At 48.0% G+C, this 16,152-nt stretch overlaps 3 protein-coding genes across 39 annotated transcripts in view; 2 read left to right on the top strand and 1 right to left on the bottom strand.

Annotated features, from left to right (window-relative positions):
* UBAP2L (ubiquitin associated protein 2 like) overlaps positions 1-1,415 on the bottom strand; it is a 38,786-nt gene extending 37,371 nt beyond the window's left edge. For 23 of the 37 annotated variants that reach the window (XM_019713237.3, XM_019713243.3, XM_019713249.3 and 20 more), the window contains exon 1: positions 492-582. The gene's annotated coding sequence lies outside the window, so the exon portion shown is untranslated. Of the gene's footprint in view, positions 1-405; positions 656-1,284 lie in introns of those variants that run through there. The other 14 variants (XM_019713238.3, XM_074318909.2, XM_074318901.2 and 11 more) reach the window with 3 other exon arrangements.
* Positions 905-8,769, top strand: LTAP1 (lipid transport auxiliary protein 1). Its single transcript, XM_019713270.3, has 7 exons — positions 905-1,188; positions 1,571-1,672; positions 4,969-5,086; positions 5,301-5,354; positions 5,960-6,126; positions 6,209-6,267; positions 7,852-8,769. Exons 1-7 carry the CDS (start codon positions 1,123-1,125, stop codon positions 8,045-8,047), a joined length of 762 nt encoding a protein of 253 aa, XP_019568829.1. The 5' UTR covers positions 905-1,122; the 3' UTR covers positions 8,048-8,769.
* A 284-nt stretch (positions 8,770-9,053) lies between these two features.
* Positions 9,054-12,225, top strand: CFAP141 (cilia and flagella associated protein 141). Its single transcript, XM_019713272.3, has 4 exons — positions 9,054-9,216; positions 9,535-9,575; positions 11,100-11,229; positions 11,800-12,225. The coding sequence occupies exons 1-4, from the start codon at positions 9,181-9,183 to the stop codon at positions 11,899-11,901; spliced, it is 309 nt and encodes a 102-aa protein (XP_019568831.3). The 5' UTR covers positions 9,054-9,180; the 3' UTR covers positions 11,902-12,225.
* Positions 12,226-16,152: the final 3,927 nt, after the last annotated feature.

Here is a 16,152-nt window from a genome sequence, read left to right as displayed (position 1 = left end):
GCCCGCCCTCCCCCACCCCCCGCCACCCCCAAACCAGGCCGGATCCGGATCAGAGGAGGCCCGCAGAGTGTTGGAAAGGGAGGAGGCCCCCTCGTCTTGTCCACAGACACCGGCCGGGGTAGGGAGACAGGGCCCCTACCTCAGGCGGGGCCCAGGCCTCGCTCGCTCGCGCTCTTTCTCGCTCTCCCCCACCTCAGGCTCTAGCCGCATGGCCCCCCCCTCCGGCTGCCCCAAGCCCCGCCCCGGCCACGCTCCCAAATCGAGGCCCCGGCTCTGGCGAGGCCCACTAGGCCGCGAACCCAACCATAAACAAAACCTCCGGCGGCCGACTCGAGGGGGGGGGCGCCAGGGCTCGCACGATTTGGGGGGGTGTACAGTGAGGAAACACGGTGTGGGGGGGCCTACCGAGGGTGGGGGATACGGCGAGGGTAGGAGAGAAAGGAGGGAGGGTAAAGGGGGTATCGCGGATTTAAAGGGGCCGCGGACAATACCCGGCCCCGCCGCGCTGCCGCTGCCGTCGCCGCCGTCGCCAACGCCGCTGCGCTCCCAACTTTACCTCAGTCTCCTCCACACTGACACCCCGGGCCGCGCCGCCCCTGTCACGTGATATAAGGTTCCCTCCTCCCCGCCCCCCTCCCTTCTTTTTCCTCTCGCGCTCGCTCTCGCGCCTTCCCCCTCCCACTTGCCTTCCTGCGTCCCTCAGCACGTGACGCGAAAAGGGACGCGCACGCAAGCGTGCGCGTGCCGCCTCGCCACGAGACACCTCATTCCGGCTCCGCGCGTCAGCCCCGCCTCCTCCGCGGCGGCCACGCCCCCCACGTGACGTACGGATGGCCTCCGCTTCCTCTCACTGGCGTAGTTCCGCGTCTCCGCGCTGGCCGCTCGCGGGTGCCATTGCCTGCCTGAGTCACGTGCTGAGGGGAAGCGGGAAGGCGTCGTTCTTCTTTCCTAGGCCCCCTCCCATCCGCCATGTTTTCCGGCCGGGTCAGCCTTGGTCTTTCCCCGTAAGGAAATGGCCGGGGAGCTTCAGAGAACCCAGGCGCCGTTGCCTCGGCGGAGCCCGGGCTGACGAGGCAGGGCAGCAGGGTACAGCGGAGCAGTTCTGCGCGGGGTGGGGCGGCCATGGCGTCCAGCAGTAACTGGCTCTCCGGGGTGAATGTCGTGCTGGTGATGGCCTACGGGAGCTTGGTGAGGCGATCCCCCACCCCTGTTCTGCTGTCGCGTCTGACCCAGTAGAGACCCTCCTCCTGAGCTGTGCCCCGTCTTCGTTCTCCACCCACTCACCTGCGCTTTTCTGGGCTTTGCCTGCCGTCCCAGGAGTACCTGGGAGCGTGTCACCGACTCGGAGGGCCCCGCCCCCAGCCGAGAACCCTCCCTCCACACCCTCGGCGCAGACCCCCACGCCTCCGCGCTTCCCTGTATTCACCCCATTTCCGACCGCCTTGCTTCGCCCCACGTTACGCCCCTGACGCATCCCGGAGAGCCCGAGTCTGGGAATTTGAACTGCAGGCATGTGTTGTTTTTGTTACTGTTTTTGTACTCAAGACTTCTCTCATATTTTTTTGGACAGGTGTTTGTACTGCTCTTTATTTTCGTGAAGAGGCAAATCATGCGGTTTGCAATGAAATCCCGAAGGGGACCTCATGTCCCTGTGGGACACAATGCCCCCAAGGTAGGTCCTCAAGGCACGCGATAGACCTGGTTCTCCAGCTCTGTTAGGGCCCAGAATGAGATTTATTTTTTTTTGCCTTTAGAAGTGACTTTTATTCCCCCTCCTATTCCTTCCCCCCTTTCCTCGACCAGTTAACCACGTACTTACCTTAGTAGATTGACCAATAACATCAGCTTAGGCCCAGGCTTACCTGCTCAGTGCTGTAGTTTACCCAGGAACGTGCGTTTTTGCATTTGCAGAATGAAAGGCTTGGATTAAGATTCACAAGTTTTGTGGTTCCCAGTTCAGCTTGAACTACCCAGTGTTTTCTGGTTTTTTTTGTTGTTTGTTTGCTTGTTTTTTAGGGTTTTTTTCAGGATGGGGTTAGGGTGGTTAGAATTAGCCCCAGCTCAATGAGAAGAGTTGCCTTTGCAAAACTTTAGATTTATAAGGGCTCCATAAACCAACGAGTTCCTACATCCATGTTAGAAACAAAGGGAAGTTTACCCAAAGACACATGGAAAGTGAATAACCAAGTGGTCTCTTTGTACTCTCTTAGGTAATGGCCTTCCTTTCCTTGCTGGAGTTATTTATCTACTGATGAAGTTTTATCTCTATCCCAAACTCCTTTCCAGAGTTCCATAATTATACATCCAAATGCCCACCTAACACTTAGATGTGTGTTAGGCATGCCAAACCTAACATGTGTAAAACAGAACTCTTGATGACCCACCACCACCTCCATCTTGCGGTTTCTTTCTAACATTTCTGGGGAAAAGGCACCTGTTAACTTACCAGTGTCCTTTTGTATGGCTCTCCCTTGATCTCTGGGATCCAGCTACACTGGTTGAATTTCCCGCGTTTACGTGTGTTACTGTGGCCTGGAATGATGTTCTGCTGGTCTTCACTCGACTAGCTCATTTGTTCTTTAGATCTTAGCTTAAATATCATGTCCTCCAAAGAGGAGTGCTTATTACCTATTTAAAGTACAGAGGTTCTCTTTGTATTCTCAGTCCCTTCATTTTTTCCTAGATAGTATTTTACCACGAATTGGTTTAATTTTCTATTTGCTTTATGCCTCTTGTACTAAACTGAAAGCTTCGAGAAAGCAGGTGCCATACCAGTTTTGTTCACTGTAAACCGAGGGCCTACACATAGTAGGTAGTCAATTCCTTTTGAGTAAAAAGCAGCTTAGTGGGAGACCTAGAGCTAGTACCCAATTCTCTCAACTCCTAGACCAATGTTCTTTCATTAACTGGTGCTGTTAACCCTCCTCTCGTTCTTTGCTAAAATATTTCATGGAAAACCTCAAGGAAGATGTCATGGCCTGAACCATCCACTGTGCTCCTTCCACATTCCCACAGTTCTCCAAACGCCTGCTGCCTCCCATAAGGGGGCCATAGGTTTGGCTTCTAGTGCATCATAAGCCAATCAAAACTGACTATGTAGGAGCTCCCTGGACTAGATGAGATCATGGTTCCTTTTGCTTTTAAAAATTTTCTCATCTAAATTCTCATCCATTTTTGGTGGAAGTATGAATTAGTTAAATCACTGTGGAAAGTAATCGGGCTCTATCTAGTAAGATTGCTCATGTACCTAATCCACAGCCCAGCAATTCCACTGCTACCACAGAGAAATTAGTTTTTGCCCATGTGTACCAGAAAGTGTGTGCAAGAATATTTATACGTTGTAATATTTTAAAAAGAAAATCCAAATGTCCATTTGAAAATGGCTGTATGATATACAGAGGGTGCCAAAAAAATGTAGATACATTTTAAGAAAAAACTATTAAAATTGTGATATTCAATATATACCAATAACAAAAGATGGATACAAGTCACGTTTGACTTCTGCAACTACAAGAGGTGCTCAGAGTGCTTACCATCAGCGTCCAGACACTTCTGATTACGGTGAACTGCTTGAGAAACGACCAGTGTCCACTTGCATACGTTTTTTTGGCACCCCCGGTATTTGTATTCTGGAATACTATAAAGAATGAAAATAAACTGAAGATAAATATATGAACACAAATGAACCTGTAAAATATTTGTGAATGAAAAATTCAAGTTGCAAACATGAATGAATCTCAAAAACATGCTGAGTGAAAAAAAGCCATTCACAAAAGTGTATGTACCGTATGATTCCATTCCATTTATGTGAAATTCTAGGACAGGAAGAGCTATATTGATAGAAAGCACATCAGTGTTGCCCAGGGCACAGGGAGAGATTGACTGCAAAGGGGTACGAAGAACATTTTGGGGCAATAGAAATATCTGTATCTTGATTGGAATGGTGGTTGAGTGGGTATATTCATTTGTCAAAGTTCATCAATCTACACACTTAAAATGGATGCAGTTTATTGCAGGTAAATTCACCCTCAAAGTCTATTTAAAAATTTGAAAGACAGGTTGCAGAGGAATTCAAAAAGTATTTTTTCATTTGTATAAAGTTTAAAATCAGGCAGAGTTAAGCATTTTGTTTAGGGCGATGTAATAAAACAAGAAAATTAAGACTTGACAAATTAAGATTAGGGGATTGCATTCCATCAGAGATAGGCACAGACGGCTTCAAAACCATTGGTAGTATTTCCATTCATTAAGTAGATGGTGGATTCAGGTGTTTATCTTAATGATTTTGATAACTAAAATGTATGCATACATTGTATGTATTCTGTGTATGATCTGTTTCACAATGGAAGTTCCTAAAAAGTTACAAGGAGAAAGAATCTACTTGGTGTTCTGGCAATCATTCCTCTCAAGTAAGAGGTGAATGTGACAGTGGCTGTCAATATTACTAACAGTGGCTGCTTCTGGATAAGTGAGAGGTAACACCTTCAGTACCTTTTGGAATTTTATACCCTGGATGTGAATTACCTACTTAAAAAATTAAATATACTCCACCAGGTAGGATAAGTCCCCAAACTATTAAAAGCCCTATGCAGGCCTCTAGGTTTTTAGAGTGGACCATGACTTCTGATTCCTGTCGATTTTTTCCCAGCTCAGGAAGTTCTTTATAACACCTCACCAAGAGTCCTCTAAATCCAGGTGAAAGTCAGAAACAATGTTGATGCTGTAGAGCTTGAAGGAATTCTGGCAGTTTAAAAGATCTGGCTTAGAGACACAGTTTGGAGAGGTTCTTAGAGAACCCAATCCCAGTCTTCCTTAAATTCTTGATTCTTATCTTGCAATTACATTAGCCAAATGAACATGTTCTCTGCTTGCCTTGTCTTAGTTGCTCATTAGCTCTGCTCCACTCCAAAGTGATGGGAAGCAGAGCACAGGGGAAGTGATTGTGTATTCTCTTCTCTACTTGGACAGGACTTAAAAGAGGAGATTGACATTCGACTATCCAGGGTCCAGGATATCAAGTATGAACCTCAGCTCCTTGCGGATGGCGATGCCAGGCTGCTACAGCTGGAAGCGCAGGGAAACCAGAGTATGTGGCCTGCTCTTGGAGAACACTGCAGGGAGGATCCCACAAGCTCGGAGTTCCTTTGCTCTCGGAGCTGTCACACAGCTGCTGGCAGACCCAGCAGCGGTGGTTCCTCTTCCTGGGTACATGACAGATGTGGGAGGCAGTTTGTGGGAGCTTGTGGGAGTTTGGAGAGACTTTGCAGGGCTATGCCTGAGACCGTTCTCTTTCTCCACAGACTGCTACAACTATCTGTACAGGATGAAAGCTTTGGATGCCATCCGCGCCTCTGGTGAGGGCTGCTTGACGGGGATCCCAAAAGATCAGCTGGGGAAGAGGGCGGAGCCCACGTCACGTGTGTTAGAATGTGTCCTTTCCACACATCCCTGGCTGGTGGGAATTTCCTAGAGTATTGAGAGTCCTGTGTAACTCTTTTGCCTAAGAACATGATGTAGACAATTTACTTTTCCAGAGCTGGTTTTGTTCTTTATTTTCACGAACTGGATGGTTATAATTTGCTTGTTTTCCTACAAAAGACGAGTGGCATCTGCTTTTTCATTCACCCAAGATAGATGGTTCTTGGACTTTTTTTTATTTTTTTATTCTATGACCATTGTTGTATATGCTCTGTCTCTGCCAGAACAGCATCTTAAAGCCAGGATGGGAAAGTAGGAGGGTAAATAGGACGAAGACACTATCATGTGTCATTGGTATAGTTTACAGTTGTGTTACCACCACTAAATGATGATTGAGACACAGCTCTATACCTCTGGTCTTCTTAAGTCTTCAGAATTTCCCCCCCAGCTCAACTCATTGGACCCATTTCTAATTTTGGGAAATTAACTAGAAAGACTAACGAATGGGAGAAGGGGTATCATTGTGCTATTATCTCCTCAGAGATCCCATTTCATGCCGAAGGCCGGTATCCTCGTTCCTTAATGGGCAAGAATTTCCGCTCCTACCTGCTCGATCTTCGAAACACCAGTACACCTTTCAAGGGTGTGCGCAAGGCGCTCATTGATGCCCTGCTGGATGGCTATGAGACAGCCCGCTATGGGACAGGGGTGAGTGGGGGCCACTTGGTCCTCCAGGGCACTAAGGGGATCCCCAGACTGACAGCCTCACTGCTCCTTCCTCTCTCCCCAGGTCTTCGGCCAGAGTGAGTACCTGCACTATCAGGAGGCCCTCAGTGAGCTGGCCGCTGTGTGAGTGCGAGGGGCACGTGTCCCGGCCTGGGGTGGGGAGGGCTGGGCTGTACAGCGCGGTGACCTTCGTAAGCAGTGTGGTCACCATCCAGAGATGTCAGCTCCTACACTGGCAGAGTTGCCTCTCACTCCCAGTGGAAAGCAGGTGCTGCTCTACAAGCCAGGAAGGGGGGCTGCCCCTGCCTTTGTGCTGCTTGGGTCTTTGGGGCCAGCTCAGTAAAGTGTCAGGGTCCCTGTGCCCTCCTTTTGTGGCTTGCTCTGATACAAGTAAGAATTAAATGCCACCCGTTTTTATTACCATTTAGAGCATTGGTAACCACGTCTGAAACGGGTCGTCGCTATAGAGTCAGCTGTTGAGTGTCTTGTTACAGGAGAAGAATCATGACTTTTGTCTGGGAACGTTTTAAACATGTGCTGACACAGGTAGCTTCATTATGTCGTTCCCTCGTATTAAGATGAAACGGTAAAGAGGAAAAGCCAATCTAGAACAAAAAGTTAACAGCCATGAAAAGAATACATCTGTTTCCTGCTGTGTTGAATATGAATCTTTCTCAAAAGATGAAGGGTGTATCTGTCCCGTCATCTCTCTGTCCCTAAAAATAAACCACCTTGTTCCTGAAGACCCAAGGTCCCAGTAAAAACTACTTAGAACACATGGGGAGAGGATGGAAAGGGGCATTGGGTCTAGAATTCAGGCAGGAGGCCCATTCAAAATTGTTTTCTTGAAAGGCAGATACTGTAAGATTCTACTACGTGAGCTGCCTAAAGTAGTCATATTCGTAGCGACAGAGTGATTATTGCCAGGGGCGGGCGGGAGGGAAGGGAGAGGAGGGAGTTGATTAATAGGTGAAGAGTTCGTTTTGCAAGATAAAAAGAATTCTGGAGACTAGCAGCACGACAGTGTGGATGTACTTAACACTACTGAACTATAAATATTTAAAAATGGTTAAGATGGTAAATTTTATGCTTTTATCACTTTTTTTTTTAATTTAGTCTCTTTGATTTCTAGTTACTAGAAAGGTTTAGTGGATATAATAAAAACAGTATAGGCTCTGAAATCTGACAAACTGAAGTTTGAATCCCAGCTCTCTGTCACTTGCTAGCTTTGTGACCTCAGGCAAGTTACTTAATGGACCCTCAGTTTCCTAAGCTGCAAAATGGGGGTGATACCACCATATAGGAATACTGGGATGTTAGGAAATTAGGTGTTAGTAAAGCACCAGATTTAATGTCCGAGTGTGGTAAGTACTCAGTAGTTCCTTTTATTATTATTTTTGGTATTCAGTTTCCAAGGGACTCTCTGGAGAGTACGTTAGTGGCATACACACATTAGGTGACTCAGCAAAATTAGAAGTTGTCTTTACGCATAGGGAAATGAAGAAAAGATTGAGCAGAGGCAGGGACTCTGGGAAAATTGGTTTCTCTGCTGTTTCTAAGCTACTAGGTGGGAGTTTAGTAACTGGTTTACAAGATAGGACAGAGACCGTTTATGGCTACAGCTGCATTTATGGAATGGATGAGCCTGGATTTGTATTCTCCCATTAGTCCTCACTCTGTCCATAACCTGTCCTCTCTATTCTTCAGGGTGAAAGCACGAAGTGGGAGCTCCCAGCGACAGCACCAGTCAGCAGCCAAAGACCTAACCCAGTCTCCCGAAGTCTCCCCCACAACCATCCAGGTGACATACCTCCCCTCCAGTCAGAAGAGTAAACGTGCCAAGCACTTCCTCGAGTTGAAGAGCTTCAAGGACAACTATAACACCCTGGAGAGCACTCTGTGATGGAGCCGAGGGACTACAGCGGCAGCCTGCCCGGTGGCCCTCAGGTCAGCTGGCTCAGCAGGCCCAGCCTGGATCAGCCGGACTCCCGTCATCCAGAGCTCTTAGCGCTCGTGCCTAGGGGTTCATTCTCCAGCCTTTCTTAGGGCCAGTTTCCAAACATCGGATAAGACTTTACTTGCCCTTGGTAGTACTTCTTTCTGGAGTTGAATTCAGATGTTTCTCTTAATGTTTCTGTCAAAGCTCCCTTAAAAATCCTCACTTGATTTTGATCGTAATTCATCTGCCCTTTTCCAAACTATAGATAATCCCAAGGGTGAGAGTTGGGGTGACACGGCTTGGTGTCTTCCGTATTACCCCTTTGTACATGGTTGAATGGGAGCCATTTGGGCTTGACACGTCCTAAGAGCTGATTGGTGGGAAAGGCAGACAGGAGCTGGTGGGGGTCAGGTGAGGCCTTGAGTGGCATGGAACACTACCTGTGCTGCACTTAAACCAGGACGTGTTCAACGTGAGCACAACGTCCCTGGCTGGCACGGCTCGTCCCTTCCACTTGCATTCCACACTGTTGTGCGTAAATTGAAAAGGGAGCGTTTTGACACCTGACATAATTCCATCCCCCCTCCTTTATTGGGGATACTGTGGGACAATGTGAAAAAATGGTCAGACCAACCAGTGGTTTGACTTTATAAATTGTTTAATAAAAGGATCAATTAGAAAATAAAGGCTCATGAGTCATTCCTTTACAGTTGCCCTATATAGTAAAACAGACATATGGTATGTTCTCTGCACCTGCCTGACCAGGTAGGGCGTCAGGATCCACCTCCAGAGAACTGGTAGGACTGTGGGTACCCTGGACCTGGGATCATATAAATACTCCTTGGGACCCCAGCAGAAGAACTCCTAAAATTGGGACTGTGGTCCTTGCTCCTAGAATTGCCCTAATCATTGATAGGCTGGAGAGCCAGGATTCCCTTCAGGTCTCCAGGGCAACGGGCCAGCTGACCAATCAACTACTAGGTATTGGGTCATTGTTGGAGGAGGGAATGTTGCTATGACTACTGAAACCTTGGTGACAACCAAACAGAAAAGAGCCTGCTCAGCCTCCCCAGACTGAATCCAGCAAGTCTGTAGACATGTCTGAGGAAAAGATAGCAGAGGTAGAAGAAGAGGTATGCAGAGTTGGAAGGAGGGGCTGGGTTGGAGGGGTTCCCTTGATGAAGTTTCGAGATCAGTTCACCAGGACTGGACCTCTTCCTGAGAGGCCATGGGAGTGGGAGACCACGTCTGGCACGTAGTAGGTATTTGTGCCATCCCAAACCCTGCCTTTACTCTGACCCATTCCGAAAGGAGTAGCGCTCTCTTCCCACCTCCCCTAGGAAATTGGCCACTGCCTCTCAAAAGAGAAAGGTTGTATGTCCCCCACCAACAGGGTACTGGGGTGAAGTGCTGGAGATAAGGCAGATCAGCAGAAAGGCCTTTTCTTGCAGAGTTTTCAGAAGGCCCAGGGACTTAAGAAGATGGCTGATAGGTAATCTCTGCTTCTATTTCTCCCCTTACCTTTCAGCTTGACCTTTTCACCCTCCTGCTCTCCCTGAGCCACCTGCCGGCTCTGCTCTATCTTGGTAGGGGCTCATTGAGAAGGAAATGACTGGGGCCGGAAGCAGCCCTTGTTCTCACAAGCCCAGGGCAGCCTCCTCCTGCCACTGGGTTAGGCAACGTACCCTGGTTTTTACTGCCCCTTGCTGGACCATTCTCTGAAGGAAAATTGGAGCAAATTTTTGTTTTCATTTTTGTTTTTTTGAGGAGGATGCACATATTTGTTGCCTGGCATTGTACTAATCGCGTGGTAGGTGTGCAGTAAGGATTTGTTGGTATTTGTTGAATGAGGGAGAAGATTCCAGACTAGGCTGTGACCTACACCTGGGGAGCTTTTGGAAAACACATACTTAGGTCTTAACCCAGAAAATTCTGACTAAAATGGTCTGGGATTGGATAGGATAAGCCTGTTTTTTAAGGTTTCCAGGTTATACCCAGAGCTAGCAAAGACTGAGGTAACAAGAATGTGTATAGTTTTAGCGGGAGTCAAGACTGACGCAGCCTTTTTTACAAAAGCAGTTTGATGAAATCTGTGTAAATTTCACATATCTTTTGAACTGGCAACTCCTAGGAATTTACCTTAACATAATACATATCTTGAAAAGCACTAGTATGTGCATACACAAGAGTGCATACACATGACAGCGTTGTTTATGAAAGTGAAAAAGCTAGAAACCACCCAGCTGGTTCAATGATGCTACAAAAATGCCCGGCAGCCTTTGAACAGAATGAAGCAAATCTCTGTGTGCTGATAGGGGAAATCCAAATGGTTAAGTAATACTGCTTATATAAATGTATGATTTTATGTTTAAAAAAATTAAAAGCTATACTTGCTGGCATATGATAGAAAATTGTTCTGGAAAGATACACAAGAAACTAATAACTTTTTGAGAAGGATGGGGGCAGAAGAATGAAGCTTTCCCTTGCCATTTACTGTATTTCTGTATGTACTTAACTTCGTAGTCACCTGTCAAAAAAAAAAAAATACCTGGGTTTTGTTTTTTCAATCTCAGTAGGGTTTATCTGAGTGGAGGATACATACATACGGATGTTTACATATGAATAATCCTTTTGCGTATTGAAAACCTTAACAGATCATTCCGGAATGTGTCTAGCCAGGGTTGAGGCTCACGGGCATAGTGGAAGGAATTAACCCTTAGACTGGATTTGATACCCAGGTCTGCCATTAAGTGACCTTGGGCAACTCACCTGAACTTTGTTTTCTTGTCTGTATAATGCAGAAATTAACATGACACAGTTTTCGTGATTAAATCACATAATGTACTTAATATATACAAGGTTCCAAGGCACTTCTAGTTACCCTTTCCTGGGGCTTGCAGTCTTCTGACACTGTCACAGAGGCTCTGATGAGGAAACAGCCTCACGGATGGGGGATGGGGTTTTTGTCTCTGCTCCTAACTAACCTGTTCAACCCCTCCCTCTACACCTGGGGCAGGTGGCGAAGTTCACACATTCACTGTCTGTGGCAGATGACATTGAGCCAGAGGAGAAACCCCTATGCCACCCTCAGGATGCAGGTCACCATGGCACAGGAGTTGGCCCTGGCCAACAAGCAGCTCCTGATGGTGAGTTCTGGACGGTAACCTGGAATCTCCCCACTACTGCCCGGACCTTTGCACACCAGGAGTCCCGAGCTCTTAGTCTCTGCCATTCCTCACCCATCTTATTTGCCTCTGCGATTTTCACTGTTACACCGGACAATAACTCCAAATACCAGAGCTCTTTTTCATTAAGTGATTCTTTGCATCCAGCTGCAGGTGGAACATTCCAGAATCCTAAAGTGCAGTCTAGTCCTTGCTCCTTTCATCTTGGTGAGACATAAAACTGCTTTAGTGCCCTGCCCCGGCCTTTCAGAACCTCTCCCTGGGGTCCTCAGTTCCTGTCATGTCACCATCTTTGTAGAGTTCCTGGTTCATGGGATGTTCTCTGCAAGTATTTGCTGAAGGTGGGGCTTCACCCCTGGAGAAAAACTCGGGTAGGCTTCTCCTCCAGTGTTCAGCCTGTACGCTACTGCCTAGCTTTATGTCACAGCTAAGTCCAGAGCCAAAACGGCAGTGATGGGCACGCAACCAGGGAGAGAATGAGCGGGTTACACAGAGGGCACGCGTCCCACTATATCCCGCCCTCCCCACCAGGTCCGGCAGGCCGCCCTGCACCAGCTCTTTGAGAAGGAGCATCGGCAGTACCAACAGGAACTAAATCAGATGGGCAAAGCCTTTTACGTGGAGAGACTCTGACGGCATCCGAAACACTGCCCTTCCCGTCTCACCGCGCCTGCTCACCTAGCCTTCTGGAGCCCCTACCACCTTGAATGTCCTTCCCAAAACACACCTGGGTCTAGTGACCTGCCCAGGACTTCAGATGGGACTCCCACTCTTAGCTTTGTCAGGTCAACCCCCTGATGCTATTAGGAAACAATCCATGACACAATGGTGAGAACAAGAGTGGCGCCTTGTGGTCAGAATGAGCTAAGCAGTGTTGATGTGAGTGGAGGGAGGTGAGGCGGAGAGATGGACAATGGGAGAGAATCCTGGTTTAACAAATAAAGAAAGCTAGCTTTAGACGTTCCAACTTAGACCCCTTGGCCCATGTTTTCCGCCCTAAGTGTTGATTTGCTCCAGCAGTGCTTATTCACAGCTGCCATAATACAGGTAGCTTTCTGGACTTGGCTCACCCCCTCTCAGATCTCACCTCCACTCATCTGTTCTGAATGTGGCTGTTAATCCATAGGAACTGGGGGGTTTGAGGCTCAAGAAGCGTGGATGTGAGGTTTGAGTCAGCCAGTTACTGGGAGACTTTGAGGTGGGTCTGAATTCCCACCTCTGCAAAATGACAGGGTTCCAAACTCCTACGCCTTCACGGGTCAGGCAGGTAATATAACAGACATAAGGAGTTGTAGGATTTATAGGGGACCAGAAAGAGCGTTAAATCTAAAGGCATTCAAAATTTGAAAACTACTGCAAAGGACTGACTAATCATATGCATCTACAGGCCACAGAGAACCTTCCTTTCCACTTTACATTCAAATGACATCCCAAACCAGAGAGACCCCCATTTTAAAAAAAGATTCCCATTCCCCAACCCCGCCCCTTTGGCCACCACCAGCTGCTTCTCTATAGCTGTGGAGAGACGCCATTTTGCAGCCTGTAACAGTGGCAGGACTACACCATCGTTCGATGTGATCCCCAGCGTACACACTTCCATGTTCTCTCACTTTGCCGTCTGCATCCAATTGGTCACTCATCCTTCCACAATGATCTTGACGTGCCCTCAGCTCCATGTGGCTGTCTCCACTGCAAAACACACTTTTTCTTTTACCCTTTCCCAAGTCCGTCTCCATACCTTAATATATATGTTTCATCTCAACTGTCAGGGCTTCTCCTTCCTTCTCTCCCTACATAACCCACAGATGAACAGAGAGAGGGAACAGGGTCCAGAGAGAACACGGGCTTGAAGTCAGGTGTGGGTTCAAAGTCGGGCTTTTCCGAATCGTGTCACCATGTGTAAGTTGCTTCCCTGAGGCTCAATTTCCTCTTCTGAAAATGGGGACAGTAATACCCATCTCATAGGATCATTAAGAGAATTAAAAATAACAAGCACAGGCAAGGATGTGGAGAAAAGGGAGGCCTCATGCACTGTTGGTGGGAATGTAAATCAGTACAGCCACTGTGGAAAACAGGATGGAGGTTCCTCAAAATATTAAAAATAGAACTACCTTATGACCCAGCAAGTCCACTCCTGGGTATTTATCCAGAGAAAAGATCTGTGCACCCCTATGTTCATTGCAGCATGAGTTATAATAGCCAAGATGTGGAAGCAACCTAAGTGTCCATCAATGGACTATTGGAATAAAGAAGACGTGGGACATATGTACAGAGGAATATTAGTTGGCCATAAAACGAATGAACCTTACCACTTGCGACAACATGAATGGACCTAGAGGGTATTATGCTAAATGAAATAAGTCAGACAGAGAAAGACAAGTACCATATGATTTCGCTTAAATGGGGACTCTGAAGAACAGGATAAACAAACAAAATAGAAACAGACTCATAGATACCGAGAACAAACTGATGGCTGCCAGAGGGGAGGGGGTTGGGGGGCTGGGTGGAAAAGGGGAAGGGACTAGAAGTACAAATTGGTGGTTACAAAGTAGTCAGGGAGATGTAAAGTACAGCATAGGGAATATAGTCAATGAAATAGCAAAAACTACGTGTGGTGTCAGGTGGGTACAAGACTTATTGGGGGATCACTTCACAAATTGTATAAATGTCTTAACCACTCTGCTGTACACCTGAAATACTCTGAATGTCAACTGTAATTGAAAAATGAAAATTAAAAATATATATAAAAAAGAAATGATTATGCGATGTGAATAAACTCTTTTAGCAAACAACAGAAAATGAGGATTAAGTCACCTAATGCATGTAGAGAGGAAGCCCAGCGCTGGGCACACAGGATCCTCCCTTTGCCCCTCAGGAGATTTCTCAGTGACCCAGGCCCTTCAGACCCCCAGGTTGGCCCCCTTATGCCGTTCTCCATCCCCTGCCTGTCCCTCTCTGTCCCATATATCCATTCATCCTCCAGCCCCTCAGCCCTGCTTCCCAAGCCCTCTTCCCTTTAGTCGGTAACTACTCATGAGTTCTTACACCGAACAAGACGTGGCGCTCACAGGCTGGTGGGGAGCAATGGCAGGTATGGTGAGAGTTTTATAGGAGACAGAACCACGTGCATGCGGCCTGGTTTCGCCCCACAAACCTGAGACCAAGACCTGTTCCTTCTGCCTGTTCCCCCGCCCGCGGTGCCCTCGGTTCCTGCAGGTCCGTCTGGCTTTCACGTCTTTCGTCCTCCCTGTATCTGTCCCTGGCCGCCCTCCCCTCATACACGCGCAGTACGGCGTCGGGGGAACAGGCTTTCCCGCGACTGGTCTGGGCTGGACTCCTGGCTCTGTCACGTACTGCCTGTGTGGTCTTGAGCAAGTGGCTCTAACTTTCTGGTCGCAGTTCCTCACATGTACAATGGAGGTAACGTCTACCTGGTCGGGTTGCTGTGGGGATTAAAGAAAGCCTTGGCAGACAGGTGGCATGTACCGCCCATAAACAGTAACCCATTGATGTTTTCCTGCCGAAGGGAACCAAAGTTTTCCACTCAAATGTGCCTTTCAGGATATTGATTTTAAGCTGATTAGCATGAAACAAAAGACTCAGAAAGAACTTTTCACCCTCCCATTTTCCTACCTAAGAGATTCAGATGGAAAGACTGCTCCCGGAGGGAATTTTAGCATATTCACTTTAGCTTTCCATAGGGAGGACCCCAGCAGCTTGCCAGCTAGATCCCCCCCAGCCCCCCCCCATGTCACATTGTTTCTGGTTGCCTAGCAGGAATTTGTTTGTCACGTGTGGCGTGTGTCCCACGCTTTTCAGGGACCTGTAAATTGCCTGTTTTCCCATAGGAAATCCCAGACCCCTGCCTCCTTTTCCCCTTCGTCCATGACGGCATATAAACCTCAGCTGCCCAATGTTTCTGGTCTCGTCCTTATGGCATCCCCCACAATGCGCATTTGTATAATAAACTTTGGACATTTTCTTCTGTTAATCTGTCTCTATCAATTTGATTATTAGCCCAGCTAGAAGAACTTAGAAGGTGGGAGGAAAATTGTTTTTTTAAGCCCCCACCCTGCCCTATAATAGTTCTCCCTTTTATTGCGTCTCCATTACCTGACTGCCCCCCACTTCACACCACACTCCCTCATCAACCCCTTTTATTCCTCTTTCCTCTGTTCATTTGGACCCACGGCCTGATCCCCGACCTTGGCCTGTCTCCGCCCCCTCCCCCGGGCTTGTCAGTGCCAGGCTGGCTGCAGTATTGGCAGGCTGGCCCCCTACAGAGCACATCCCGCTGATCTTTCCGCCTGTCTGCCTGCTCTCATCACATCAGCTGAGGACTTCACCCCATCACACCCATCCAGTCCCTGTTCCCTCAGTGGCTGTGTCTTATGCAGCTCCCTGGCTCAGAAGGGCTTGCGTGGTCTTGTTGGAAATGGCTGCCTACAAGGTACTTCCAGGAGAACTAGAAAGCGTGCATCCGAGCCCATCTGATGTGTCTGCCTAGGTATGCCGCCAGTCCGTGTCCTAAGAGAGCTGTCTCCCCCACATCAACATCCCCGTCTCTGCCTCTGTGCCCCTCGTGCCCTAAACACTAAAGCCTCTCTCGTTTCTGCCAGTCCTGTCCTCCCAGCCTCTGGTTCTCCAAGGTGGTCAAGGGCTTGGAGGGGAAGAGTACGAAGGACAGTGAAAAAAATGAAAATTACACACTGAGAGCCCCAACGGAGTCAGGACACAAGACACCACCACAGGTGCCTTCCTTGGGGCTTGTGCACGTTTGTTCGTCTGCCCCTAAAGGCCAGGAACCACACACAGTAAGCGGGGCCTGGGGCGAGCGATCGATCTCTGTCAAGGGCACTGGAGTGGTACGTGTGTGTGTCCAGG

Source organism: Rhinolophus sinicus, chromosome 7 (assembly GCF_057876585.1).
Source record: "Rhinolophus sinicus isolate RSI-liver-muscle chromosome 7, RSI-T2T, whole genome shotgun sequence".
Lineage (NCBI taxonomy): Eukaryota > Metazoa > Chordata > Mammalia > Chiroptera > Rhinolophidae > Rhinolophus > Rhinolophus sinicus.
The sequence above is the reverse complement of the archived record's forward strand: the minus strand, read 5'-3'. Positions and strand labels throughout refer to the sequence as shown.